This window comes from Plectropomus leopardus, chromosome 23, assembly GCF_008729295.1.
Source record: "Plectropomus leopardus isolate mb chromosome 23, YSFRI_Pleo_2.0, whole genome shotgun sequence".
NCBI lineage: Eukaryota > Metazoa > Chordata > Actinopteri > Perciformes > Serranidae > Plectropomus > Plectropomus leopardus.
In genome coordinates, this window is record NC_056485.1 from 1,969,350 (window position 1) to 1,991,047 (window position 21,698).

The window sequence follows — 21,698 nt, forward strand, 5'->3', positions numbered from 1 at the left end:
CCTTTCTAAGTTACCGTAGGAAGTGGAGCCTTTTCTGTGCTTTTATAACCTGGGTGGTGATGTGTGATGACCAAGATAGATTCTCAGTGATTGTAATTCAAAGGAACCTATAGCTGTTCACCTGCTCCACCTCAGCTCCACTGATGTAGACAGGGGTGTGTGTCTTTGCCTCCTTCTTTCTAAAATCAAAAATCAGCTCCTTGGTTTTACTGACGTTGAGCAGTGGGTTGGTTTCTCTGCACCGCTGCAAAATTGTTGATTTCCTCCCGGTTTGATCTCTCATCGCTGTTTGTAATACAGCTGATGATGGTGGTGTCGTCTGCATACTTCACAATAGAGTTCACCTGATGTCTGGGAGTGCAGTCATGAGTGTACAGTGTGAGAGGAGGTGTGATTGCCAATTCGAACTCTCTGGGCTTTAGTGCAACTGCAACTGGGAACTGGACTTCCTCACCTGCAGACCCCAGAGTTTTCCAATCAGCTTCATGGGAGAAATTGTGTTAAATGCTGAGCTGAAGTCAACAAACAGCATCCTGATGTAGCTGTTCTTATTCTCCAGGTGAGTGAAGACTGATTGAAGAGCAGTAGATATGGCATCCTCTGGGGATCTGTCAGTTCTGAAAGCATACTGGTGAGGGTCCAGGTTGGCAGGGATGTTGTCTTTGATGTGCTGGAGAACCAGTTTCTCAAAGCACTTCATCAGGATGGAGGTAAGAGCCACAGTGCGGTAGTCATTAAGACTAAACAATGCAGACTTTTTAGCTATAGAAGCAATGATGGCTGTCTTGAGGCAGGAGGGAACGGTGTCTTGTGAGAGTGAGATGTTGATGTTGATGTTGATGTTGATGTCAGTTATAACATTAACAAGCTGATCACCACAAGTAAGTAAGTATACTATGACTTTCCTAAATACACATTTAATACATACTAAGATTTGTATTAGCTATGTACTTAACACTGATATTGCTCTTCTCATCACATTCTGAGAAAAGGAAACTGTTCCATTAGTTGTGTCATTTAATCTTCACCGCAAGACATGAGAAAAAGACAAGTTGTGTTAATTAAACACATTTCTTTTAATTGTTGCCATGTATTTGATCTTTGGACACAGTATGTGAAACTGTAAAGTCAATGTAAGGAACAAGTTAAATATGAAGCCTGTTAAAAACAAACACTGGCCCTGAGATGGATCTCTTCCGTCTGTTACTGATCAATCTTTGTGCTAGGATTGTGTTGAGCCAGCAGCCCCCGATGTTTCCTGTTTGGGGACACGCTGGGAGCCATCGGCCAGGTCGACTAACACCTGGATGGTCTGGGACAGCCGACTCAGCCCCTCGTCCTCTATGATGTGTTGAGGGGAACACAAGGAATCCTGGGTAGAGAGAAGTTAGTAGTGAGCAGGTGCAAGATACATTTGTATTAATTGGATATTTTTCTATATATTAAGGACTGGCTCTGTTATTGACAATCTGCACAATAATAATCTCCAGCAATTAGTAGACCTCCTATCTGTCTGTCTGTCTCTCATCTCTTCATCTATTTGTCTATTGGATGGATGGATGGATGGATTGTGTAGGTAGGTAGGAAAATGGCTGAAGAGAGGGAGATAGATAGATAGATAGATAGAGGTAGATAGAGAGGTAGATATATCTTAAGAATCATATTGCATTTTTATGTACTAATTTATTGTTGTCTTGCAGAGATCATTTGTTGTGAGTTTGCTTTACTTTGATGATCAAATATACATAATTAGTGCTGCTGACTCAGCAGTGATTCCTGGGTTACCTGTGAACCCTGAAGTGTGATTATAGATGGGAAATATAAAGACGGGTGATGGACACAGTGACAGCAGGCTGCAGGCAGGAAAACGAGCTCTGCGATTGAAGGGTGCAGTACCAGCCCACAGGCTGACTGCTCCTCTGCTCTGACCTTGGCTCAACACACTCACCTGCTCCAGCCTGAGCCAGCTGGACTTTATGATGGCAAACCTGCTGTTTGGAGAGCACACAGGAGCTTTTGGAGAGGTTAAAGCACAGGGCACATCAGGATATCTGCACGCCTGCTCAGCAGTTCACCACAGTTCAGCACTATCATGAGCTGTGAAACTGACTTCCAGCTGGTAATCAGAGGGAGCTGATTTTGTAAACCATACTGATCCGAGAGTGTCTGTGAATGGTTTTCTAAAGGTTGTGTATATTAAAAAAGTCTGGTGTTCCTCTATATTTTTCTTATTGTCATATAATCGCATAAACCAACTGTCAGCTGAGATTATGTTGGTCTGTGGAGAATTTAAAACCAGCTGCCAGGCCGTTCACCTTTCACTATTTCTCTTCAGTATTTATTGTTAGCATTATTTGTATAGTTTACGACTTAGAGTACACTTAAGCTGTATAGAAAATGTCTTATTTTTTAATTTATTTTTGGTCATTTTGGGGTGGGGTGTCTTTATTAGGTATGACAGTTAAAGCGTGTGAGGTTAAGAGAGAGGGGAGGACATGTAGCAAAGGGCCACAGGTTGGAATTGAACCCCCAAATGCTCCGGCAAGGACACAGCCTTCTGTACCTGCTCACTGCTGCACACCTGGCCCATCCTGCTTTTTATTTATGGATAAAGCAAAGTGCAGCATTGACATCAGTGTTCTCACAGAATCCATTCACTGCCAGTTTACACGGCGACAGGAACCGCTTCGTAAAGTCAGGTGCTGCAGCCTCCCTTCATCAAAAGGCCTCTTAGTTTCAACTATAAACCCATTTTCAGAAAATCTAAAATTTCAATGATAGTTTGCTATTAGTCTCATGTTGTGCTATGGTTTAATCTGTTAACAAACTTATCTTGTGTGATTTCTGATAATAAGTTACTTCTATAGCACTTATCAAAACAAGCATTTACAAAATGCTTCACAAATTTCTCCTGCTTCAACTTCATCAGCGATCAAGAATGCAATACATGGTCAGCAAACTACAGGCTACCTACAGATGAATCCAACAGGACAGTAATTTAAACATTTCTGTGACTTCCTGTTTTTATCGTTTAAAGGATGGAAACTGTGTGATTTAACTGGAGCTTTTTGTCTCCCCCCTCTGCTGCCGCCACCAGATCTCAACTCCGAGTGAAGCGCAGATCATCTCAGACACTCGTGAGTAGAAACATTAATTGTTGGTTTGGTTTTCACACATGGGAAATATATCACCAGACGTATCTACATGTTAGACTTGATTAATTGTAGTTTGCTAAGGAATTTCATAAAATAAAAATAAAAAGTAAAGCAGCTGCAGATATCCTGTTTTCGGCTGATTCGGCAAAAGCACAGCAGGCGAGCAGACCAACAGCAGACCAACAGGGCATGGGCAAAGTTTGTTTTTAATAATTTCTTTACAGCGGAAGGAAAAAAAACTTTACATATAGATTTATATAAACTCAAAAATTGTTCTTAATAATACAATGGTATCATATAAATATAAAATCCAACTGTATTTCTGTTGCTAACATATGAAAGAATATAGCTCGGTCTAAGCCAGTGAATGAATGACTGTTTGCTGCTTATCCAGTTTGACTTAGAAAATATACATTTGGAATTAAAACAGTAAAAACATTTCATTTGAACAGCAGGTGCATAAAAAACTTGAGACATGGGACAGGAGGTTTTTACAGTGGAAATTCAGCTGACATGTGGACATGAGCTGGACATTGGACTAAACAACCAGTGTGTGCTGCACACCCCTAAATAAGTAAATCAAGTTAAAATATATTGCTATCTCATCAGAATGGCTGTTTTTAAATTTGGGGCCACAAAGTGTTTGATATTAAATAAAGTTGAAAGGAAAAGACATTATGAGATAAATATTTCTGACTATATTGTGTGAAATATAGACATAACCCATCTTTTGGGAAACGATTTGAGAAAATCTTAAAACCGATTTCAACTTACTGAATTGAAATGTTATTTCAGAATTCTGATTTTCATATAAACAGGTTTACTTCAGTTCAAATGAACTGAAGTAAACATTATTATATTGTAGACATTTATTTCAAAGTCTGGCGACCTGTCCAGGGTGTACCCCGCCTTACGCCCGATGACAGCTGGGATTGGCTCCAGCCCCCCCCGCGACCCTTATGAGGACAAGCAGTTACGGAAAATGTCATGTCACATTTATTTCAAAAGTATGAAGCCCCTAAAGTCCTGAGAGGTGATACCTGCACAAGTTAATGGCTTGTAGAAACTTGTTATTTTTTTGTGGAAACATGTCAATGTTTTGTGGAAACAAATTACAATATTGGGGAAACATGCGATTATCATATAGGAACATGATATAATCTCGTGTGAACAGGTTACTATATTGTGGGAACAGGTTATTATCTTGTGGGACCGGGTTATTATCTTGTGAGAGCAGGTTATTGTGGGAACAAGTTATGATCTTGTGCAAACAGGTTATTATCTTGTCTGAACAAGTTATTACCTTTTGGGAGAATGAGTTATTAGCTTGTGGGAACAAATTATTATTACGTTATTCTCATGTGAAAACATGTCATTAACCTGTGGAGAAAAGGTATTACTGTGTGGTAACAGATCTTTTTGTTATGGGAAGAAGTTATTATCTTAGGAAAACAAGTTATTATCTCTTGGAAACAAGTTCATGTGCAACCAAAATAAAAAATATTGGGACTTTAGAGGCTCAGTACTCAAGTCTGTTTTATTATTTGACATATTTCCTGAGTGATAATTTCATTTTTGTGTGACTCTAAAGTGGGCCAGCTCAACAGCTGCTGCACTGTGAAATAAATACATATTCTATGAAGTAAAAATAAATTCCAGTAAAACTATTACTAAATAAAATGAAGAAATAACATTTCAAAATAATAAATTTAGTTTTGATTATTAAAAGATGGGTTCATTAATATATTTTTTTCATTTATTTAATATTGAATACTTTGGGGCTCCATATTTGTAAGAGTAACAGTCCTGCTGCACGACTGGGGAAAACATCACCTCTGACATTATGTTGTATTGTTGTATTACATATTATTATGTTCCTCTCTTTACAATTTCATAAAAAAGCATCACTTATCTATTCCTTTAATTTAACTTTATCAAGTTTTCCCTGTGAACAACCAGTTTTAGTCGCTTTATTTACCTTTAAGTAGAAAGTTTTAGTGATTCATTTTAGTTTAAAAGTAGTTTGTGGCCTTGGGAAGGGAAAAACAATAAAAGATCGGATTTTTTGCCTTCAGGTGTCTGAATCCCAAAAATCTCACTAACTGATATCAGCGTTAAAACCCACTCAGTCCGATAAGCGTGATAATCAGATTGCATCTGTGTTTAGTTGCAGACATTGACCCTCTGTGAGCAATAAGCCAGACGCAGCGTGTGGTAGAAACAGCAGAGGCCTCAGACACGCTCTGCTAATGTGCAGCCTCCAGGGAATCAATTATTTACCAATCAGATAAAGGGGAAAAGTTTAAAACAATCAATGTTATTTTAACTTTGAATAATTGAATATTGATCACATCTAATTTATCTGTGTATGGGATTTAAAGCACACACATTGATTTAACAAAGCTTTATGAGGCTTTAAATCTATCACTAAACCGAATTAGTGCCGCCTCTGCTGTTTCACCTCAAACACAAAACAAAAATAAAAACAGAATAGAATCCAAAATAAATAAAAAAGCAATAATTTAATAGCCTGTTTACATTTATACAAACATGAAGTCTCCTGGTCAAACAGACCAGTGATGACGACAAAAAAGACTTTTCACACAAACACACACGGACAGCATGCATGCACGCACACACGCAAACACACACACACACAGACACACACACAGACACACACACAGACACACACACAAACACCCTCTTGCAGGGCTTGTACCATCTGGAGGGGGACTGACGCAGCGACATCGCCCCCTGCTGCTCACAGTTAGCACAGCACACAGCTAAATCAGAGCCGGCGCTGAAAGGGTTGTGTTCAGTAAGAGGCACCAAGTATCATTCATCTCACTGTCACATTGTGTTCTCCAACATCCACGTTCCACTTTGAACCACATTTTACTAACTTGCATCTGTCTCGAGGCTAACAATCACATTCACAGTTCAGTCTCTGGGTAATTCACCTGCTCCTCTCAGGACCACACAGCTGTCAGAGGCAGAGCTGCTCTCAGCTCACACATCATCTCAGGTGAAAAGTTGGTGAGCAGAGCTAAAGGACCACATCCTCTCTGGCTGAGTGGTATTTAAAAAAAAAATCAATCAAACGAGCCTAAAGTCTCCTGGAAGGTCTCGCTGCTACTAGCAACCTCAGCATTCCTAAACCAGATTTACCACTGTTTCCCATTTCCATACCATCCACTAAAAAGCATGCACTATGAACTAATGTTTGAGAAGTTGGTGTGTAAACTGTAAAAGATGTTTACAGGCAGACTGGGAAACCATTTCACTGTTTCCTGCCTTTTTCTTCCAAGTATGTTTGACTTACCTGTTTGTTGTTTTTTTTTATAGACACTTCTTTTGCATGATGTTGCCATGTTCCCCCATCTTAACTACTTTCTTGGTGAGTACAGTGTAAAGGATCACCATGTTGGTATTTTAGATAGTGTTTGTCTGTTAGCGCAGCGGCTAACATAACAGGCGTTAAATGATTATGTTTGACCATTATGCCTTTGTTATTGCTTAGAAAGCCCTGCCCAGACATGTATAATATGACGCGCTAGAGACGGATCCTCGTGTGTTACACGTCACGCCTCTCACAACTCCTCTGATCAGCGATGCAGTGTGTAATCACACATGGGAGCCGCATGATGCCGCCATTTAAAGGAGGGATTTCGTTGCAGCCCTTTAGCACCATGTCTGTATGAAAGCGACTAAAGACAAACACACAAGTGCGCGCACACACACAAAAACAGTGGCACTAAGTCCTTCTGAAGTTGTTCGTGTTCGTGAGATTCATTAGCGTATATGAGTATCATTACTTCTTATTGTAATAAAGCTATAAACTCATGGTACACTATGCAATTAGGATTTAGTTGAGGGTGTGGTTCCTTTGCTCCTCCCATTTGTGTCTCAACCAATGAGATGGCTGCAAAGCAGCTCTGACCCATGCTGTGTGTTACAGGGTGAAGGCTAAACTAGGCTAAAACATGCCACTGCTCACCTGCTCTCATGTAGTGTTTGTCTCTGTCACTGTAGTGCTTCCTGTTCCTCTGCATGTCTACATGGAGAGCTTTAGTGTGCTGTAGTGTTCTCTGTGTGTTTGTTTAAAGGTGCTCGGCTGTATGCGCTGCAACATCCAACCAGGGCAGCTGGCAGTGTCACACACACTGACATCTGCTCTACAGCCATGGAAGGGAAGAACACTGAAAGCACACACACACACATACTGCAGAGTGTGTGTGTGTGTGTATGTGTGTGTGCAGTAAGTGTTTAGAGCAACAGTTATGTGAATGTACTGTGTGCTGCTCCTCTAGGTGAGCAGGTAGCAGTAGAGGACGTAGAGCAGCGCCATGGCCACACAGTAGAAGAGCAGGAAGTCTGTGGACAGCAGTGAGGACGAGGAGGACGATGACGAAGGTGAGGAGTGGCGGGGGGACAGGTCCTTCGCCGTCTCCCCGCCCTCAGTGGCCAGCAGGGCCGTCACACAGCGTAGCACAGCGGGCAGCTTACACAGAAGCACATCAGAACTCACACACATGTCCGTCTGGACAGGAGACAGAGGACACACACACAGGAGGAAGATACAAGCAGTTATATTGTTAAAACTAGGAGACAGAAAACAGAGTGAGGGTCGGACTGATATATGGAACAGATGTTGGCATTTGATTAAATACGTCCAATTAAGTACAAAAAGCCTTCAAACTGCCCATCAGTCCAACCCTGACAGCAGTACTGCAGCAACACAACTGAGCTGAAAGCACATTAAAAATTCCATTTTAACTTGCTACTTTTTTAATCCCTAGGGACTATTAGGTGCCTTTTTGCTATTTTCAGTCTTCATGTTTTGAGAATTTTTCAAAGATTAAACAAAAATACACAACCTTGCCAAAATGTATGCCCTATACATGAACACAGCATGCATATGGCATACATTTTTTGCAAAATTGTGTATTTTTGTTTAATCAGTGACTTTACAGCTCAGCTCCTACAGTAAGTCTAAAATACACTGTGGAAATTAAATTGTTATATTAAAACTGTTAAGTGCAAAAAACAAACACACTTTCCATGAAGACCATATCTATAATGCATTATGACAGCATTCATGATTAATTATAGTGCATTAATAATGCTTTATGAATACACCGATAAACACACATAATGCTTACTGATGCACTATATTTACAGTCATAAACCATTATAGATTTGACTTCTGCTCTTGACTTCTTTTAAACTAGAGGCTGAATGCTGGGGCTTATAATGCATTACAAATATATCACTTATTCACACATCAATAATAAACTATAGTAAGGACTCGTTGTGCTATAACAATCCATGCTGTATCATAAGTTATACATAAACTGAGGTACATATTGATGCATTTATAACGATTAATGCTTTATGTTTCATTGTAGGTGGTAAGTGTAATCATTGTCATGCATTTATAATAATACATGCCACATCATAAGTGATTAATGTGTACCATTCACTAGAATACTTAGAAAATGCATTTAAAAGGCTGAATTCTGACAATGTGTCAGAAAGGTTTTAGCCACAGAATTAGATTTCACAAAGACTGGGGAGCTTGCAGTGTCAGAGGTGGACAGAAACTGTTGCAGCCCTTGAAATCCACAGTTATGCTAGTTATGCTATATGCTGTAGCTACCTAGCTAGCTAAACACTGTCCCCATCCTAAACAGGCTATCTGCAAGCTGAGTGGCCCCTGGGATATTTGCTCTTAGCCTACAAGCTAACTATATGATTTAGCTGCAGATGCTTGGTTCAAAAAAACATGATTACTTGATATATGCATTTTGAAGCAAGCAATCTTAAGTTGAACCATATGGTTATCTTGCAGGCTAATGGTAAACAATCCAGTAGCTGAAGTTAACTTGCAGGAGGCCCCTGCAGTGGTAGCTTGCTGACTTACAGCATACTCACCAGGGATTTCAGAGCTACCTGTGAGCTAACATTAGCTACTGCTTTGTTTGCTATTAGCCTGCAAGATAACTGAATGTTTGAACTTTAAATTGCTAGCTTCAAAAATCATATCATGTATCCATGTATATGAGTGGAGCTAGCAATCTTCAGATGTTACGTAAATCATATGGCTAACTTAGCTTGCAGATAGCCTGTTTGGTATGGGGACAGTGGTTAGCTACCTACAGCATATAGCATACTCACTGTGGACTTAAAGGACTGCAACAGTTTCTGTCCACCTCTGACACTGCAAAATCCCCAGTCTTTGTGAAATCTAACTTTGTGGCTAAAAACTCTGTGATACCTTGTCAGAATTCAGTCTTTTTTAATGCATTTTCTAAGTATTCTAGTGAATGGTACGCATTAATAACTTATGACGCAGCATATGTTCTTATAAATACATGGAAATGATTAAACTTGTAACTAACACCTACAATGAAGCATTATGATGAAGCATACATTATTAGAAAGACATCAGTATGTACATTACTTTACTTAACACATACACTGATAACTTATGATACAGCATGTATTGTTATATAACACAATGAGTCCTTACTACAGTTAATTGTTGATGTGTGAGTAAGTGAGTATAAATGCATTGATGCATTATAAGCCCCAGCATTCAGCCTCTAGTTTATCACAAGTCCAAAGCATCCACAAGACCCTTGCCACTTATAAATCACATCTATAATTGATTATGACTATTGATGTAGTGCATCAGTAAGCATTATGTGTGTTTATGAGTGTAGAAGGTAGATTTATTAGTCAGTTTTTAAACCAAGTTTGAAAAACAAAATTTTTGTCAAACTTTTGTCCTTGATCCTGCTACATCTTTGGAGCTGGAAGGATGACTTGATTAAAATCAGCAGCTATTATGAAAATTCCATCCAGTCATAAATCATTATAATTTTATTATTATTCACCATGAATGCATTCATAATGCATTGTAGATGGGATCTTAATTAGAAGTACATTTTGTGTGCAGAGCGGTAGCACTGTCACAATTTGCACTAGGATCTATGCCATGTCTGTGATGGCTCTGACGTTATCTCATTATTTTTTATAGCAATGACAAACTATTGAACTGAACTGGATTATGAGTGTGACTATTGACACTGCACAAAATAAAAAGTATACATATCAATGTTGCCGTAATCATTCACATATCCTAGGCTCTGATAATCAAAAGAATAATCTACTTAGCATGTAATATATTGAAAGTAACACATTTTTTCAGTTTTTTCTTTTCATCTAAAATGTAGTGGCATCATAAAAAGAACCTTGCATATAAAGGGTTAAAATTCTGAAAATTAATGAATATCTGATATTCATGATTAGGCCTGATGTTGGTTAAAAAATAATTAATCAAAATCAAAATCAAAATCAAAATATTGCGAGTGTGTATAATATTAAAGTGGGCCCTAAGAGTTAAACATTGTGTTATTAGGAAGTACATGAAACGTGGATGTATAGAAGTGTGTAAACTGTGCAGGATGAAGGACAGGAGAGTGAGAATCATTACCTCAGGGACTCCCAGTTTGCGACAAGCAGCAATGAAGTTTTCCACATTGAGTCGACACTTTGCTGAGCTCAGTTTTGGCTGAAAATAAGATCAGACCAGTCAAGTTGCAGTTTCCATCCATGTCAGTGAAAACATGAATGCTTCACACACAGGTTCCCCCACAGCACAGAAGATCTCTACAGTCAGCACAGTTTACAGACTAGTGTCACCAATTCACTATCTGAATAAATGTCTCTCCTTCTGTTCCTGAGATAAGATGCTGAGTAACTGACAGAAAGGCCAAAGGGCTTTTGCAGGTCATGATGTCTGAGGTCTGAAAACACAAACTTTTGAGTTGGATTTCAGAGTGTAAACTTTTGAAAATGCCTTCTGTCGGCGTGTAAATTGGCAATGCACAGATCCTGTGAGAACGGCAACGTCGTGGCTGCACTTCACGCATTGCGTTTCAGACAAACAGCCTTGTTTGAGTAGGAGGACGACAATAACAATGGCGGACTTTATAGTCCAGGGCCACTTGAAGTAACAGTCCCATGTAATCATCTGTCCAGACAAAGCTTTTGGTTCTCGTGTGTGTGTTCACCATCGTCTTCTTGTTTAATACTCACCGCTCTGTAGAACATCTCTGTGCAGGCACATGGTCTTCTTCTGTGGTTTGTCATTTTACAGATCCATGTACACATGGATGATTTTCACAATGTCACCATATAAACTTTTTTTTTTTTTTTTTAACACAAAGTTTAGGACAGTGTCCCCCTGTCCTAAAGGGGGACATTTGTCAAGTCAATTGTCAACTTGCTGCTCTGCAGAGAGGCTTACTGGATTCACAAACCTAACACAGTTGTTTCCTGTGATATGTTACACGTGATGGATGCAGTTCCTGTACCTTTAATATTTTGTACTATTTAATTTTGTATTTGGTACTTTTTTGATTTTAAGAGATCTGTGGATTGTGGCTCCAAAGACCAATATGGTAATGGCCAAAATGCTGAACTTGGGGCTTCAAACAGCAGTCTACAACTCAATGAGGTGTCACCGTGGATACGTCCAGTATTTACAGACTTGTATCTGAGGGCACGGCTAAAAGTAGAAAAGTCTTTCCTTTGCTTTTAAAAAAAAAATCTGCATTCATATGATATTCATTGTGAGAACGCATCTCATGTACACAGATCTGCAAAAACACCCAAAAACGCTGTAGTATGAATGTCAGGCCAGTAGTTAGCAGCGCACCTTTGAAATGACACCATAGAAGAAGACCATGCCCCTTTGCAAAGTGCATCTGTGATGTCAGCGTTCTCACAGGATCCACATGTTGCCAGTTTACATGATGACAGAAGGGCTGGCGTTTTCAAAGGATTACACTCTGGGACCCGGTATGTGAAAATCTAATAAGTTGTTTGTGCCAAATTTGAAGAAAGAAATTCTCTCAGTGTTCTTGATATTTTGTGTTCACAAGAATAAAAAAGAGGAGGTCACAGTGGCCTTGACATTTGACCTTTGACCACTAAAATCTAACTAGTTCATCTTTGAGTCCAAGTGAATATTTGTGCCAAATGTGAAGAACTTCCCACAAGGTGTTTTTGAGATATTGTATTCACAAGAATGGGACAGACAGATGGACGGACCGCCAACCCAAAAACATCATTCCTAGCATTATGGCATTAGTTCTTTAAAAATGTTAGTACTACAGTAAAATCATCCGACTTAAGAGGAATAAACAGATAATAAGAGCTTCATCACTGTGTTTGGGTGACACAATCATTCTCTAACTGCTGTGTGACAGGCAGAGAGGACTCACCACTGCTGGGGAGGGAATGTGGATGATTGACACGGAGCGTTGTCTGATGTGATTGACCAGCTGGCAGAGGACTGTGCCGTTGGATAAGGCCTCACCCAGGTCCTCTGGTAGAGTGATCTTCAGCCGAGACTCCAGAGTCTGAGGAGGAGGACATGAAGACAGGATTATGGATATTAAAAAGCTTCTTACACAGTATTTAAACCACAGGACTCAAAGTGTTCAAACCCAGGATTATCACAATGATGTCTGGCATATGTGTGTAGAATCATCACACAAATTCAAATGAGAGCATCTAAAATCTTCAATAAACTGACAAGAAGCTGTTGCTAGGCAGGTTTCCATTTCAGATTTGTACAAAAATGGAGGAATACGTCAATAAAAAATGTCAATAAAACACAATTGCTACATGACTGTTTCCACTGAGTGACTTCTGCTCTGGTGATAGCATTTCAAAAAGCATGGGGATGGATGTTCAAAACATCAGCAGCTTTATTTCTATTGCAGCCACCGCACAAGCCGTCATTATTTACAATCCAAAGCCAAAACTTGCAGATGCTCTGCTCAACATTTGAAGAGTTATGCAATGCAATAACACCTCTTGTAGCGCCTGCTACATCATGCCCATGGGAGCCGGTTCCTACAAGCACATAGCCATAACATCATGTGACCTAGAAAAGCCAAAAACAGTTTTTTCATTGCAGTTTTCCCAAATATGATTTTTTCAACCTGCCTGAAATACCACCTCATGCCAGCATAAAAACCTTTGTGCAATAAATGGGAAATGTTTAGAAATTGACGTGTTTCACAGACAGTTCGGCAAACTTGCTGCACTTGAAAACCTCTCATTAAGGTTACTCCACAAGGTGCATCTCTATCGCTGGTATGGGAGCGATATCATGCTGATATGGACACGGCTCAGCAGGGCAGGATCATCATAATGCACATACAAATTAACAAGACTGGCTCTGTGGAATATTATCTGTTATGTATTGCTGCTGACAATGTGTCCTCCCTGTTTCCTCTACAAATGTATATAGGGAGGACTCTGTACTAGCAGACTGTAGCTAACTACATGCACTGTGGACGCACTTTTTTTTGTATGTGTGTTTTGCTTTGTTTTTCTGTATTTAGTTTAATTCACTATTATCTAATTTTAGCAATTCAGTTTTATAGTTTGTTTTTGTGTACGTGTCATGTTTAATTATTGTTTTGGTTGTAATCTTTCTTTGATTCTCAATAAAATCTGAATCATAAAGAAGAAATTGACCTGCTTCCATTAGTGGTACTGACACATTTTACAAGAAACACCCAGTGACTGCAGTGTGTTTACCTTGCGTAGTTGGATGATGTCTGGTCTCTCTTCTTTAGGAGAACGCAGCATTGTGCGAGACTCACTTCTGCCAGAGTCCCCCAGTGTAAAGGCCGATGCTGAAACAGACGACAAACAGTGTTGGAAGGTTTCAGAAGCACTGACTGACTGAAGGTGTGTATGGAAGGCCAGAGGAGCAGCTAACCCCTTACAAAAGACATGAAAAATGCGTGTTAATACGCACAGTTTGGTTGTGTAAACATGCAATATTTTTGAGTCTTAATATGAAAAAAAATGGACACGTCAACATCTCTTGTAGATTTTCTACACCTGAAGATGTCAAATTTTCAACACAAAAAAGTACTTGTCACAGCTAACGGGTGTTCCACTGTGGTCTTATAAGGGGTGTCAGGATGTCTGTTGCTCCTTCTTTAGTTGTTGAATGGCGGTGACCAAACAGCTTTTAGGTGCATTGTCACCATCTTTTGGATTAGCATGTGGACAGTTATTATGCTTGTACATTAAATTCCAATGTTGTTTTTATTTAAGATGTGAAAAAAACTCTACCAACCTTTCATCACCTGAACTCTTTTGCAACATGTCTCTAATACCTTGTAACATGAGATTCATTAGGAGTGTAAGTTTCTGTCTCTCTTGCTGATACTAACCGTTTCCTGTAGATTATTTATTGTGTTTATTGCTGCCTACTTTGTTTTCTGTAGCCTACATTGTTTGCCTCGACTTCCTCTATCCAGCTCAGTCACTGTTCCGAGTAGAACAGCTTTTTGGCTGCAGAATAGCACAGCTCACAAACCAAAATGATAGGCTAAGCTTTGGCTCACCTGAAATGCTTGTCATTAATTTTTTGAAACCTGAGAAAATTGGCTTTTCTGTTAAAAACATGGAAAGAAGTCAATGAGCACGTTAATAAGTAACGACCCAAAAATGAGCCAAAAAAAAAGTTTTTAGTTTTAAATTTTTCTAAAAAATTACCTGAATTTAAAAAAGGAAATGAAAAAGAGATATAAAAGAGCAAAAACTTGAAATAACCTAAAAAAGTTCTAAATTTTGTTGTATATATATATAATATATAATATATATATATATATATATATATAATAAATTTCAATACATTTTGTAATTTGCAGAACATTTTATGCAAGTCACTCACTGCCTTTTCCCCCCAAAATAAAAAAAAAAATAAAAATAAAATCTAAGTAGTTCTCTTTTGTTTCAAAGGTTTAAATGCTTGTAAAAGGCGCCCAAATACAGCACACCAAAAAAAATGGTGACGATACAAGTTTTAAAGGGTTAACTTACAGTTAATTTCAACATCAGTCATTCCAAATCTGTCTGCTTGTAGTGTCTGCAGTTCAGCCATTAGGTGTCACCATGCATAGTCACGGGCTTGTTCCATCAGTCTGCTACAGAGTTTTAAGAAGCAGCAGGCAGCCATGTATCAGGCTGTATTTTCTTTATCATGGATTTCCACTTAATACTGGTGTCCCTGTGACGTTTTGGGCTGTAGTTAGCGGTGGCCTACATATGCATCATATTTCTTCAGAGAAAAACACAACAGGATTTCAGAGAGGAAATGTTTACATCAAATACAGTAATAAAACACTGTAATTAAAACTATTAAACTACTAACTAAACTAAACTACTAATTAATCCTATGAAAAGTTTCAAATATCAGGAAAGCTCATCTCTGATCTAATATTCACAGGAAATATTCTGCTCAAAATCCATCATTATTGCTCATCTAACACAAACTTCCTGCTGTTAAGCATTTGGGTTATTTGTACAGTTTATCTGTTCTTCTATAATGTTATTGTTATGAATTTAACATCATATGAAATATCCCTAAAATATGTCTTCAGTTTACTTAGTGATAGTTAAGAATTCCCTAAAGGAAAAGGGTTAAATACTAGGTTTTAACCTGGTTATGTTTTTGTGTTAAGACGTTAAAACTGTACACATTTTAATGTTGTATTCACAAGTCGTTTCTACGACGTTAGTTGCTCTTTCAGCCTTTCATAAGTGTGTGTGTTTGTGTTGTGTGTGTACCTGCGGGTTTGATGTTGCTGCGGGACGATGCACGGAACAGGAAACTGTTGGGTCTCTGGGCCTGACCAGGTGGCGGGGACGTCTTCGGGGAGGACGGGACATCTAACACAAACATCAGGTCAGTGTTGCAGGTGGAATATGTAAGACAAACTCACATAGTATATTTTATACCACTGAGATGACTTGACGAAGACGAGTTTGAAATAAAATGGACATGAACTTAAAGGGACAGTTGATCCGAAAATCAAAAACATACATTTAGTTCCTCAGCTGTGGTGCTGGAGTGTTGGAGATATCTGCCTTCTCTCAAATATAATGGAACTACAGTATATATATATATATATATATATATATATATATATATATATATACATACACAAAAATATATACATATATACATACACACATACATACATAAATTCTTTTTTTTTTCTATAGTTTGACTATATATGACTGTATTTTCAAGTACATATGTAAAAACTATTTGAGGTGATACAGTCATGTGATCAAGGCCTCAGGCCAATAGAGTGGTGAAGTAATAGCTGTGTCCCAATTCAGGGTCTGCATCCTTTGGAGGCTGCAACAGCGCGCAAAGGCTGTTCCAATTCAATGGCTCCTTCACATGCAGCCCACAAATGTGGCCTTCTTTTCCCTCTTTTTGGAGGATACACCGCTACTATCCTTCGCGGCTTTCCACTTCCCAGATTCATTGCGCCCCCTGCTCAGTCTTCAGAAAATTTTTCATTGTGGCAGCACAGAGCAGAGACAACGATCAGAGTGCCGAGTTCATTCTTAAATGTAAGTTTCTTTTGTTTGTCTTTCGTACTTTTTTCCTTTCTGTCGTTCTCTCTCTTGCACGTGAGCCTGGGCAGCAGAAATTAATTGTGATGTAAGGGTAAGGGCGGGAACGTCTGATGACCAGCCAGGAAATCCTCCTAAAGGCTAGACCGTCCCGTTTAACAACTGCTGAGGCAGCCTTCAGAGATGCCTTTAAAAGAGTTGCCTCTGAAGACCGAGAAGACTGTGTCCTTCAAAGGAAGCAGACCCTAACTGTGTCCTAAAATGCGGAAGTCCGTTGGCATTTTTGCACTTACGGTTCCCTTGTCTCAAAGTCTCTGGGTTTTTTGGATTTTCGCCTTAAATAAGGTCTGTGGTTAACATAAAATTTGTCCGTATAAAACCAATTTTTGAATGTTTTAGGTGTCTTAAAAACGGTGGTTATTGACAAGTGGCTAAATGGTACTACAGTGTTTGTCAGGAATGTTTAATCACATTAGTGATTTTAATCTCATTTCAATTTTCCTGTCTTTTTTTTGAAAATTTCTTGCTATATTTTGGGTTATGTGCATTGCCCTCTCCCCATGTTTTCAGAAGATATAAATATGCCAATTTGCTCAGATTTCAAAGTAGTAAAAGAAATGTGTGTGTGTGTGTGTGTGTGTACCTGTTCTGCTGCTAGAGCGTTGTAGAAGAGTTGAGGAGAACACTGTGCTCATCTGATCAGCACTCTGAGTAAAAAAAAAAGTAAAAAAAAAAAAAAAAAAAGGAACACAATTGACATTTTCAGCAGTGAAACACAGTCCAGCTATGTTTTCTGCTGGAATGAGAGGCGGTACTCACTGCACATCGCTGCCGGAGGCCTGACACAGAGTTGCTGTTCTCTGGAGAGCCGCCACTAGAGGGAGACACACACCCAGATTTATTCCTCACACAAAACCAAAACCATCCCCTCAAGCTTCCCTCCATGCATACCTCAGCACAGTGAAAAAAAAGCACAGATGAATGGAAGGGAGGAAAGTCATGTGTCTCTCTGCTGTTGCTCTGCCTTCTATCTAACACGCCATACTTACGCTGAGCTGCTTCCTGTCTGTGCTGCTGCGGCCACATTACTTCCTGTTTTAGTGGATGACTTCAGCAAACTGCAAAATTAGAGTTTGGAAATGGAGAGCGTATAATTAGAGCTGACAGACAGAAGGGAGTAGCCTCTGACAGACAGAGCTGCTTCTTGCTGCGTGTGTGGAGCACAAACTGCTGTCACATGACAGATGCTCACACTGACTCTGTATCGAACTTCTGTGTCCAATCCATCATGCACTTTGAACCTGTCCTGAGACGCCATCAGGCACTTTCCCCGGCCAGCAGGGAACAATCCCACAACATTACCTCCCAGTTGTAATAATGTTTTAAAGAAAACATTTTAATCTAATGTTCAAAGAATAATTTAAGGTTGTTAATCATTTCAAACAATGTTCCTATAAGGTTAAATTCTGACTGAGACGTAACGTTATAACTGCAACATTCTGAGGATGTTTTGGTGATGTTGAGAGGGGACAGATCATAGAATGTTCTTTTAGAAAACATTCCCAATATGTTACATGAAAACAAAGCCAGAGCAGTTTCAAAGCAACATCCCCAGCTAGCAATTTTTGGTTTCAAATACATTCTGAGATTGCAACCAATGCAATGCTTTATAAATGTTTTCAGAGTGAAGTTTCATTTCAATTCCCAGAATGTTCTTTTTAGGGTAACATTCTCTGTAAACATCAAAAAAATGTTAACTCTTCTTTTTTTTTTTGGGTAAATATCGCCTTACATTTTCATTTAAAAAATGTCCTGAAATCTCAGGGCTCAATAACCTGTTCTGATTGTTGCTTTCAACCTGTTCTTCCTTTGCTCTCATGCAACATTGCGGGAATGTCTTATGAAAGAACATTCTCTGATCTGTCACCTATAAACATCACCAAAATATCTAATAACTGAGTGTTGCAGTTATAATGTTACCTCTTAGTATTTAACCTTACAGGATCATTATTTGACATGATAAGCATCCTTAAAAGGTTCTTTGAACATTAGATTAAATGTTTTCTTTAAAACATTATTGCAAGTTGTAAGTAATTTTAGCCAGTGTTGTGAGAACGTTCTCTGCTTGCTGGGATTCAGAAAAATGTTATTGAGGCCTGAGATTACTGAACTTTTTTTAAATGGCATGTTCCTGTAATGTAAAATGTTAACAAAAAAAAAAAAAACATCTTAACATTTTTATGATGTTTGTCGAGAACGTTACCCTAACTTTAAGAAGAACATTCTGGGAACTAAAAGAAAACTTGCTTCTCAAAACATGACCAAAACTTTGCATTATAACATTCTTAGAATGTTTTTAAAAACAAAAATTACCAGCTGGGTCCTCTGTCTGCAGTGAACTTTGCTATGAAGCTTTCACACTAACGTTTGCTTTTGTAAATGAAGCAGCACATTAGTTTGACAGAGCGAGTCCTGACCTGGCCTTCTCTTTCTGCTGCTGCTGCAGACGCTCTCTCTCCTGCCAGATGAACAGGGTGCCCGGCCTCCTGCGCTCCTCCAGGCTGGGGCTGGAGGGAGACAGAGGAGAGGAGGAGGAGGACGATGATGGGGAGACCACCTCCACATGAAGGCTGGACCTGCAAAGGACGAAAAGAAGGATGTCAATGATTCAAATAAGAATTAAATATTTTATTGTTGTAAGTTGTATTGTTGTAGTTTTTTGTTGAAAAAAAACCCACTTTTTTATTTATTTATTCATTTTATTTTAATTGCCAGTTTATTGTCAACTCCACTTTTGGCCCCAGGATGGACTTGAGATATAATGAGACAAACTTTGACCTTAAACTTGTGCAACTGTGTGTGTCTTTGTTCAAGTCTGTGTCACAAGTTAAAGTTTATGTGAAATCAAACCATGAAAAATAACTAAAATGCAATTTGGACGTTTGCAACAAATCTGTTTTCCTCTTAAAGTCAGTGGTCAACACAGCTACTCTTAATAGAGGAGAAGAGGGCTTTGACAAGTCAGTAAATGGTGACTTAAGGGTTAAAATGAATAAATAAATAATAAATAATAATAATAATAATAAATTTAAAAAAACTGAAAACAAGAGGGGGAAAGTATGGTAATTACTGTCACTGGCTTTAGTAGCTTTTTGAGGGAAATTTCCAAATGCTACAAAAAGGAGTCCAAATTGTCACAGGCAACAGAACACAACAATACTACCAATCTATCCATCCATCCACAACCAGCCTGACCAAGCACAGAGCAAACCCACTGTGCAGAAAACACATACATTTGAGTAACAGCACAACATGATCAAAAGGCATGGTAGTTTTGGTGAAATGGGTCCAAAAAAAATAAAAATAAAAAACTCAGTGTGATAAAAAAGTATGCAGGTGGGTCCATACCACAGAAAGTAGCACACTGGGTGAAGATCAGCTCGATGCAAACAGTTTAACGATTAAAAATGAGAGCAGGAGAAAGACACTACATGAAATCAAGTCTACTGAAGTGATTTTCTGCTTGACTCTAAAGGCTGATGTGTGTGAAATCTCTCCTCAGTGTAAAAGTTGGTTTAGAAAGTGTGTGTCGAGTTTCCATTTTAAGTCTTTGTGTTCTATTATTAGGAGTCCCAAAGGAAGTGAGATGTGGAACATCCGTTTGTTCTGATTGTGAAGAGTCTGTAGAGGAGATACAGAGTAACAGCAACAGTTAAAACTAACTCTTCCTCAGTCAGGAGGAACAGACGGGCAGTACAGTCAACACATCTCAGTCATGTCGGCTATATGAGGCTTAATGAGGCTCCAAGTGTGGAGTGAATGGTAGTGATTAATAAAAAGTGAGAGCTGTAGGAGACAGCATGCTGCTTGTTGCCCCAGAGGCTGAGAACAATGGCTCTGTGCTCTTTCATACTGACATGTAGCCAGTGGGACTGTTCGGACACTGACGGCCAACAATGTAGTTATCTTTGTTATAGAACAACAAAGCAGCATGATAAAACTGTACGCTGGGCTTCAGCACTTACAGGGCGGGAACCTGACTACTGCTGCTGTTACACTACATCTCAAAGAACATGTAGCTGCTGAGACAGAGGTTAAGATGTTTTAATGTTGGCGCTTGAGACACCATCCACTAGGGGTGGGGGAAAAAAATCGATTCTCATTTTTAACGATTCAGAATCGATTCAAAAATCCTAAACATCGATTATAGACCCTCTAAAATTTTTATCATTTAGAAAAGTCTTAATAATTTTGAGCCCATTTGCCGGATCATCTTACTCTTTTTGCCAGTGAAAGCTGCCGGCTGTGCTGTTCAGAGGGATGACTCTGATGCATCGTAGCTCTTTTAGAAGCCTTTCTATCCAGCCCTGGAATTCGGCTGTTTTTACGGGACCTTGTTCAATAAATACATAATGACAGATCCGGCACTGGGTGTCTTCCGTCCATATGTAATTCCTACTTCGATGATAAAAGTACATTAGCATCGATGATAAACGCCATATTGGATTCCCATAGTTCCTTTGGTGAGGTCAGAGGTTTGTTTCGGTCTTGTCCACCAATTGGAAGACGAGCTGACGCTTTGTATCCGCTTATGTATGGCACATGTCATCTGGAGCAAACTGCACTGTGATTGGCCTAATCCTACTGTATCTATCGCTCTGTGTTACTGGTAGCGCCTCGTGTATTAGAATAAACTCTGGTAGCTCCTATAACAAAAATGAGACAAAGGTAGATCAGGAGACAGTCTAACAAGTAGGAGGACCTCATATGGATGTAAACTCTGTGTTCACTGCAGGCAGAGCAGGCAGGAGAATCAGGCCCCTCTCTGAAGTGTCAGGAGTGTGATGTGGCCACTGTCAGTGCAGCATCCACGTCTACACGCATAGGTGCAAAACACAATAGAATCCATCTCCTTTGTAGATACAAAACAGCTCATTCCGACCTCACTAAAATAAAAAGTTTTATTTTCAAGTGATTATTCACTAGTGAAAACAAAATTATGAATATTATACTCCATTTCTTCAAATGTATCTCCCTGCTCAGCCCCCTCCTTTTCACGCTGCACTCCCAGAC

At 39.1% G+C, this 21,698-nt stretch overlaps 1 protein-coding gene across 2 annotated transcripts in view; it reads right to left on the reverse strand.

The window, feature by feature from the left end:
* Nucleotides 1-1,057: 1,057 nt before the first annotated feature.
* Nucleotides 1,058-21,698, reverse strand: part of lrch4 (leucine-rich repeats and calponin homology (CH) domain containing 4) — an 83,134-nt gene continuing 62,493 nt past the window's right edge. Inside the window, exons 10-18 of one of the 2 annotated variants that reach the window (XM_042511805.1) lie at nt 19,103-19,261; nt 17,675-17,743; nt 17,445-17,499; nt 17,269-17,332; nt 15,825-15,926; nt 13,779-13,876; nt 12,449-12,586; nt 10,654-10,731; nt 1,058-1,372 (exon numbers count right to left, since the gene is read on the reverse strand). In XM_042511805.1, coding sequence (XP_042367739.1) covers nt 1,223-1,372; nt 10,654-10,731; nt 12,449-12,586; nt 13,779-13,876; nt 15,825-15,926; nt 17,269-17,332; nt 17,445-17,499; nt 17,675-17,743; nt 19,103-19,261 — 913 coding nt within the window. In that variant the 3' untranslated portion in view covers nt 1,058-1,222. Of the gene's footprint in view, nt 1,373-5,658; nt 7,696-10,653; nt 10,732-12,448; nt 12,587-13,778; nt 13,877-15,824; nt 15,927-17,268; nt 17,333-17,444; nt 17,500-17,674; nt 17,744-19,102; nt 19,262-21,698 lie in introns of those variants that run through there. The other variant, XM_042511804.1, reaches the window with a different exon arrangement.